The following is an 8,425-nucleotide window of genomic DNA, read 5'->3' as shown; positions in this document are numbered from 1 at the left end:
AAAAACAAAAATATTCTGCATTGACTTGTGGCTTAAGGTAGTATTTCTTAGTATTTTCAGAAAATATTTTGTTTGCTATCTTGTTTCCAGGCTCTAGGAACTAGGGTTCCAAGCTTTTAAATACGTTTGATAAACTATTATGTCTTTCTCGGAGTTTTTATCACAGCCTGTACTAATCCAGTCACTTGGATTAGGTGTTCTGATCCTCACTTAACTATTAGGCAAATTCATTTCTGTCAAACATCCAGCATTTTAAATGCTCCCCCCCACCCCCTCCTGATTCCACAGTCTCAGTGCTGCAGAACGTAGCCTTAATACCACTCTAGTTAAATTCTTCAGCTGTTTTCTATTCCACTTTATCCTGGATTAGGATCTCATCCTCATCACCAATTTGTTGTGATTTTGCTTCTTACACAGTACTAAGGGTATGGGGAAGCACTGTGGGACAGTTAAGTATTAGATAACTTTGATTAACATTAAGTATATCTTAGCTAACTAGCTGTATTCAGTATGTTGTGATAAGATGGTGATTGCATTCTTTTTAGAAGACTACATGACTCCCAAACGGTTTAAAAACCCATAACTGAATTTCTGCACATAGCAGCACTGTACAAACAGAAGAACAAATTTACAATAATCTGCTTTCCAGTGGATGTGAGTTCTGTCTTTAATCATACTTATGCATATACCTTCTGATTTAAATGTACTTTGCAATTACTATGGGAGGAGTGTACAGAGTGGATAAGTAGCTTTTCCATTACCGGTATTGTAGTCGATAGGCTTAGTAAACCAGCTGGAGTAGATGCTACACATTTTGTACACAAGTATCTTTTCTTGCATTCTTCATACCTTCTAAGAACATTAAGCCTCCCAAAGATAGAACTGCTTCAGGAGCAAAGCTTTACCTAAACGATACAACTCCTTTTTTCGTTAAGTGTGGTTTAGACTTCCTGTGAGTCCATTACCACTATCACTGAAAAATTCGGTTCCACTAAAGTAATTTAGATACTACTTCAAATGCAGTTAAAACTTTTTTCTCCCTTTTATCCTAAAATGTATAGTATTGTCTTGCATTTTTTACTGGTTTATTGTGTCAATAAAGCTTCTAACTCTGTAAAGCCTTGAATTACATTTTTCTTTTGTAGTTTACAGAATGAGTGACAGGCTTTTGAGCAACTTAGACAAACTTCTGCTTGAGTTTGGTAGGTCATTATGTATTTTTTAATTAATAATTACTAATGCAGTACACATAGTGATGTTTTCTGCTTTAAACAGTTACATTAACTTCAAATTAGAATATTAAGGTTTTAATGTTTGCCTACATAATGCTTTGTCAGCTGTGAGGTTATGGAGAGGGGTACTATCAGCTATTTAAAAGCAAAACTGCTATTTAGTATTTTGTTAAAATCTTTGTTAATCAGTATTTGTGCAATTAATGCTGGATGACATACATTTGTTTCATAGCTCAACTCATATATTTGTGCGCATATATATATATATATAAAAAAGTGTTTATTTTCTTCTTAGTTTTCCAGCTAGAACAAACTTCTTATTTTAAGGACCATGTGAAGCAACAGATAAATTGTGAGTAGTGATGAATTATCATTTTATTAGACACTGAACACACTGCTTTTGTTTCATTAGTCCTGGTACATGTTCTGTGTTTCAGGGGCGGAAGCAAGAGTAATAATGAAAGCTGTCCCGTGTCCTGCTCTCACCCTACCTCATCTTTTGCCATCAATACTTGTTCATTCTCCCTAGCAGACTTTGCTTTTGCTTGCGACTTTTAACTAATGCTGTTCAGCTGTCTCATGGACAGCCAGTTTCATGCTGCGCCATTTCCTGCTCTTACTCTGTAGCTCCTCACAGTCACTGGCAGTTCTTTGATTCAGCTGTGCTTGCTCAATACATCTGCCACTTGCCTCCCTTTCTTCATGTTTTTTGTTCTTTCCAGATTTGGACCTCTGCCTCACTGCTTCTGCTCTCTTTCTGTTTTCTTGAAATAATGAAAGTTCTCTCAGTTGCTTCTACCTACTCAAGCCTGGTTCTCCTTTTTTGCGATCAAGCAGCTGGTATTTATATTTGAAATTCAAACCAGTAAACCCAATGAGAAAGCCTTGCTCAACATCAAATTTTTTTCCCCCAGGACTTACGGACAGCATAATATTATGGACTTAGGTCTGGACTGATTTTTTTTTTTTTTTTTTTTTTTTTACCATGCTGCCATGTGGAATCACTCTTTCACATGAACGGTTGTGATAGGTAAACTGTTCTTTAGACAATCTCAGGGCATTTGTGCTTATCACTGGTACTTCATAGGTGGGTATTGATGCTCATAACCTTCAGGAAAAAGAACAAGGGAAAATTCTGGTCTAATCGGTGTTCCTTTTGATGGCAATATTTCTAATAATTTTGACTGATATGGCCAAGGAAGTACTTATTCATTAAGAAGATTATCAATATTAGACTTAAGCATCTTAAACATTAAAACATCTGTAACACTAAATCTGGTACACCTAGAATTATGTTTTAACTCTTCAGTGACATAATTGAGCCTTAGAGTTGAGGTTTTTCTTTACATTTATGCAAACTTACGGCAAAGGAGCATGCTTTTAGGGAAAATCCAAAGGCTCTGTAGTAACATGGCATAGCTATTTATGTATTCAGTTCAGATATATTTAAATATGTGTAAACTCACAACCAACACTCAGACTTTTAAAATTTGGGGTTAAATCTTTCAAAAACTTACCCAGAAATAGTTCCACTGATTTAATTCTGTTTGTGTGTGAGTATTACTTGGCAGAGGAACAGCTGTAGCATTCAGCCTTGGACTTGTAGTCTGAGATTCATCAGGCTTTTTGGCTAGAGTCCCTTTATAACCAGTGGAGGGAAATAGGCACTTTTAGGGTGTGAATTGTCTTATCCAGAAGAAAGAGTTTAAAGCAGGTTTGACAAAAAAATGTTTACTTTTCTCCGCTGAGTGTACCTGTAGCCGTGGGTGTATAGTTCTGAAGTAGGTGCCTGCATTGTAAAGTTGGATGTGATCGGTCTCACCCACAAGATCCTTGTGAAAGCAAAGGGTGCGTAGAACAACTCGCGCTTGTTACAGAAGTGCTCATCTATAGAAGATACTAAATGAAATGTTAAGTGTATAGCTTTACTTATGTAATAGATATTTTGTTAATAGTTATGTTACATCTTGGTAAATCTCAAAATGTCATTGGCAGGATACTTACAAAAACATCTGATTTTTTTTACAGAAAATGAAGCATATGTCAGTTGTCCAAAAGTTATGCTTCATGCTAAGTAAAGGCCAGTTACTGACTTAAGATACTGAAAATATTAAGATACTGAAGACATTCAGGATAACTCAAGATATTAAAATACACTGAGAATCTTTTGCTTTTCACTGACTGATGCTTCTGGTTATAAATGCAGCTGGTGTTGAAAGTGAATATGTAACAAGTACTGCAACACCAGACACAAACTTTAGGATGACTTGAAGTTCTAGAGTAGTAATTCAAACAGCGCAAGACACTTCTTGCATAACTAAGATGCCCTTCCCAGTTAAGTAGATGTGAAGGGCAGAATGTTTGTGATTGACTTTTGTTTAGTGCCACCAACTTTGGCATACAGCGCAGCAGTGGTGGGAAAGGATAATTTGGCACTAACAAATCTGAAACCTTGTATGAAAAAATAGGAAGCAAACAGCTCAGAGGAAAAAAAATATGCACCTAGTTGTGCTCATTGCATTGCAATGTGAACGTGCACAATAGCTCTCACAGCTTTTTCTTGTGAAAGAGAATACTGCCCATGTTCAACAGTGTGGATTCTCTACTAACCATCCATTCAGAAAATGTTATCAGCTGTCTGCTGTTAGAAAAGGCAGGATTAAGAATCTGCCTTAATAATCTCCGCACATGTCATAGTGCTTGGGGATTTGTTGTTTATAATGCACTTTTTTCATTAATTAACTTCTATCTCCTATATTAATTTATCATCCATTACACATTCTCACCTTGAGTAAATTTCCTTTTTATTTTAGTTTCTGTTTCTAGTAATAATTTGCTTATATGCCTTTAGTGATGCTTTTATTTTTCTCCTCTTGTAGTTAGCTTTACCATTTAAAACATTTGTGTTTCTGGACTTCTGTAAAAGAAAACAAATGTTTGACAAAAACCTTTATCTCAGGCAACTTTTATACTTTCATCAGTCTCCCCAGCTGCAAGTGTGACTGAGGGCAAGCAAAATGGCTTATGCTTTGGTTTCCCCGTATACTACGTCTAGTATCTGCAGACGCTGTGGACTGCAAAAACAAAGAAGGATGAGCTCTGACTGTTAAGAGTGCTTTGCTTTCTACCACTAATAGTTAAGTTTTATATAGACTGGGATGCAGAATCAGGACTATTTTTTTTTTCTCCAAAGTCAATCTCACAGTATTAGATGATGGTTAAAGTATTCCCCACAAAGCTGAAATTCCGTAAGTTTTTGACTCACTTTGTTGTTGCTTTGTTTAATTACAGGCTGTCCACTCATGTGGCACTGTTAAGAATAAGTATTTTGGAAGAAATTTTTTAATCATTCTGAATGTAGACTTTTTATTTCATGGATATGTTGAAAATACATATGCTTACTTTTTTCTTTAATTTCAGCATGTACTGTAAAAATTACAGAAAAAAAGAATGAAATCGCTAGGTTGCAGGAAAATATAAGTAACAGCAATGATGCAATTACTGATTTACGCAAGCAAAACGAGAGTAGTAAGAAGAGCTGTAATGCGTAAGTATGTTGTCGCCTGAACTTTGACTTATGGATGGTGTTAAGAAAGTCAGCGAAGAAGCAGTGTAAAAATATGTATATGTCTGTTTTGACAGGAGTGATGTTAAAGAAAACTGTAGTATTGTATTTTTTTCAAGCTGCAAATGATCAGGTACAAAACCTGCAGTATTACAAATCCCCTGAAAAAGTAAATTACAGAAAAAGACTACATTTAAGTTTACATTTCTATTAGAATCAACCATTTTCAGAGATCACAGGTGCTGTCTTTGCAGCATGCTAAATTATTCAAGTAGTAAGGTAATAGAAACATATTTTTTCTGTATTTCGATGCACCTGAGTTCTGTTAAATTTGAACATCATTAAGAATACTGTTCAAAAAAAGTTAATTTTTTAAACTAAAAATATTTAATAACTATCGGTGACAATAAGGCTCCTTTGTGTTCTTTGTTTAATTCTGAGTTTAGGTTCCTGAAATTAAAGCATCTTTCTGTTCTTTATTCACAACCTGTTTCACATTACTTTTTGTTCTATACATATTTTCTCTATGACACAGAGATGTGTCATAACTGCCTCTGTGTACAGATACGTGTACTTCTATCAGATTTTAGTGTAATTTTTACTGCAGACTGCAAAATTATTCTTCTAGGCACACTGTTTGGATGAATACGATGAGCTGCAGTTCACAATTCTCTTTATAGAACTTTTTCTATCAGAACATCAGTGCAAGTTTTAACTGCAGACCACATTTGGATCTTAGTAATTAGAAATTTCTCAAGCAAGAATTTGGCTACAGGGAGTTTTTTCTTACTCACGTGGAATGTCTAATTTTTAAATATGAAAATCTCAGGTGTTTGCAAGGGTAGCTAAAAAGGCAAATCTGTATTTGACAATACAGACAGTTTGTCCCAGATGATATAATGCTGTCTTTTCGTTGCAGTGTTCGTCTCTCCACAGTCTGTCTAGTTCCTTGGCAGTTGAAGTGATGATTTGTTAGCAAATTCTACCCATTTTGTTTTCTCTCAATTCTATACCTAGATATAAGTGCTTGGACGAAAATGTCTATAACATATTTGCTTTTTTTTTTTGAGGGGGGGGAGGTGACACAGACATGCATGGAGAATATGGGTGTTTTTAAGAATAAGAAGAGAAGTAAAGATAACATCAGGGTCCTTTCTAGGTTTATTTTGAACTATCTGAAAACAAGAAATAAAGGAAACTGTGAATGAAGCGGGTGTAGTAGCTAGCTGTCTGAATCAATTCCCATACCATACAGATTTGTAGCTTTATCATAAAAAGAATTAGGAAAAAGACTTGACCTTGACAAGAAAATTCCAGTTTTCCTTTACATTATATTCTTGCCTCCAGTGCAGTAGAAAATGAATGCTTTTGTAAGTTTCTGAAACTGTTCACACTAACTCCTTAGATGTCTTTTGAAGTTCAAATTTGTTTGCAAATCACAAACTGTTAAGTGATGCAAATAAAGAAATAAAAAATTAAGGGTAGAACTAAGGATCTGATCTAAATCTTCATCATTGAAATCAATGGGGATTGGCTTAGGTCCTACAAAGGATAATTAATGGCATTAGTGTAAAGAGACTGAAAATGAGAAGTGACTCATTAATGAATACATGTATTCATAGAAGGACAATGCTTGCAGAAGAGTAGAGACTTTGTGTCTTAAATTATTGAAAATGTCATTTAACGACATACTGAAAACTGCAATAAACAAGCCCTAGCTATAAGATCAGACAATTAGAGCACTTCCATAGTAGAATCCTCGTAAACTTCTAAAATTTATTCTAGTTGATACTCTGTATATACTAGTGATGATTCTAATGTTGATTTTGTAAATTTGAATATTGTTTTGGAGTCACAATCACCCTCATAGTTGACTAATTGTCAGTAATACTCGTTAGAGGTCTCAGGGAAACATTTTCTCTGGATTAATTGACATTGTAGGTATATTGAAGCATGTTTGAAGACTCGGAGCAAAGTACAGGATATTTATATTCAACAAGTCTGCAAAAGATATGATATATGAGATGGGTATATCAGGGTACTGCTGTGCTTTCTGAAGAAACCTGTATTGATCTATGGAAGAAAGAACTGAAGGCACAAAATGAGCAAAATGAAATACATCTTTTTAGACAAGTGATAACATTTTCCTAATATTTAGTTTCTTGAATGATTCAAACTAGAAATATTGGTCCCAGAACAATAAGAAGTACTGATGGAACCCAATCCAATGTTATTGTTTCTCTTATATTTTTTAAATTTGGGTTCAAGGATGGTGAGATTTCATGGCAACAAAAAACCCCCAACCAGATGAACTTAGAATTAGAATGTTGCTGATTTGGAAAATAAATTGTTGTGTTATCCCACAAGCTAAATTAAGGATATTTTTATTGCTTCCGGATTATAGTGGATAAAAATCTGGGTTTATACCCTAGCTGATGAAAGGAAGGAAAAATAAATGTGATAGCTACCAAGAACCTCTGTGAAACAATGATGCATTTAGCAAATTAGTAGATGGGCTACTTGAATCCTGTATACCTTTTTGTATTTACAGAACAGTGTTCCTGTACTACGTGTTTTTTGCATGTCCACAGAATAGATGTGAACACAAAATGTAACGCACAACATGGTTTGTGCTTTGATTAATAAAAGCCCTATGACTTTATCATTGCTTGGGTTTGTTTCCTCCAGAGAAAGGCATGGAGTTTTCTTTAGATCACAGTGTTAGTGTGTCAGTACATTTTTATATGTGTGTTGTTTTCAACTTTTTAAAAAATCTGACCCTTCAAAAATTCAGCATTCTGCTGAATTTGCAGTAGATATGGTGAAGTAGCGTTTTGTAATTATATTTTGAATTGCCAATGGTGTCAAACAATTTGTGCCAGTAGTGCTGAATTTCCTAAATGGATGGTGCAATTTCTCATTCACCTTTTTGACAAACTTTGCTGTTATAAATATTGATTATATATTGTGTTGTCTCACCACCTGGAATTCAAGGTTACTGACTTCAGTTCAACAAATTAATTGTGAGGTCTTTGTTCTTTATTTATTTCCTTGATGGAAATTGCATTAGGTTAACTGTTACACCTTTGTAACACCTTTGGAGTGATTGTCCAAATGCACATTCATACTTGGTACGATTGCATGCTCCAGTTTTGAACCACAGGGCATACTCACAACCAAAAATGCCCTTTACTTCCCCTAATCATGAATATGCAGTGCAAAGTGAACCATACAACCTCAGTTGCTCTCATCTGTCCAGTAATTAATTGTTTGCTTTGTTCAATTGCAACCTTATTCTGTATTGCTGTTTCTCCCCTCCTCCTTGTTGATGGAACTCTTTAAATGTAACTGTACCTTTGCTGTTCCAGATTCACTTAGCCTCTTCAGTCCTTTTGGATTTTATCTTCTTCTGTTTATTCATTGTTTAGTTTTGATTGTATCTATGTATGTATTCCTAAAATCAGGTAGTGTGTACATTTCCTAGGACAGATAGTTCCACTCAGGCAAACTTCATTGTAGGTGTTTGTGTTGCCTTAGGGTAGCTTGTGTTCTGGACAAAAGCTGAATTTATAGATCACTTTAATCCCTGACTAGAGAGAGGGTGTGATAACTTTTTTCTATAGAAGGT

At 35.0% G+C, this 8,425-nt stretch overlaps 1 protein-coding gene across 1 annotated transcript in view; it reads left to right on the top strand.

The window, feature by feature from the left end:
• The first annotated feature begins 1,153 nt into the window (after nucleotides 1-1,153).
• C1H14orf39 (chromosome 1 C14orf39 homolog) overlaps nucleotides 1,154-8,425 on the top strand; it is a 29,314-nt gene continuing 22,042 nt past the window's right edge. The window contains exons 1-3 of the mRNA XM_027793082.2: nucleotides 1,154-1,202; nucleotides 1,528-1,584; nucleotides 4,653-4,779. Of these exons, the coding sequence (XP_027648883.2) occupies nucleotides 1,154-1,202; nucleotides 1,528-1,584; nucleotides 4,653-4,779 (233 nt within the window). The remainder of the gene's footprint in view (nucleotides 1,203-1,527; nucleotides 1,585-4,652; nucleotides 4,780-8,425) is intronic.

Source organism: Falco peregrinus, chromosome 1, assembly GCF_023634155.1.
Source record: "Falco peregrinus isolate bFalPer1 chromosome 1, bFalPer1.pri, whole genome shotgun sequence".
NCBI classification, from domain to species: Eukaryota; Metazoa; Chordata; class Aves; order Falconiformes; family Falconidae; genus Falco; species Falco peregrinus.
Note: the sequence above shows the minus strand (reverse complement) of the source record. Positions and strands in the feature narration are given on the sequence as shown.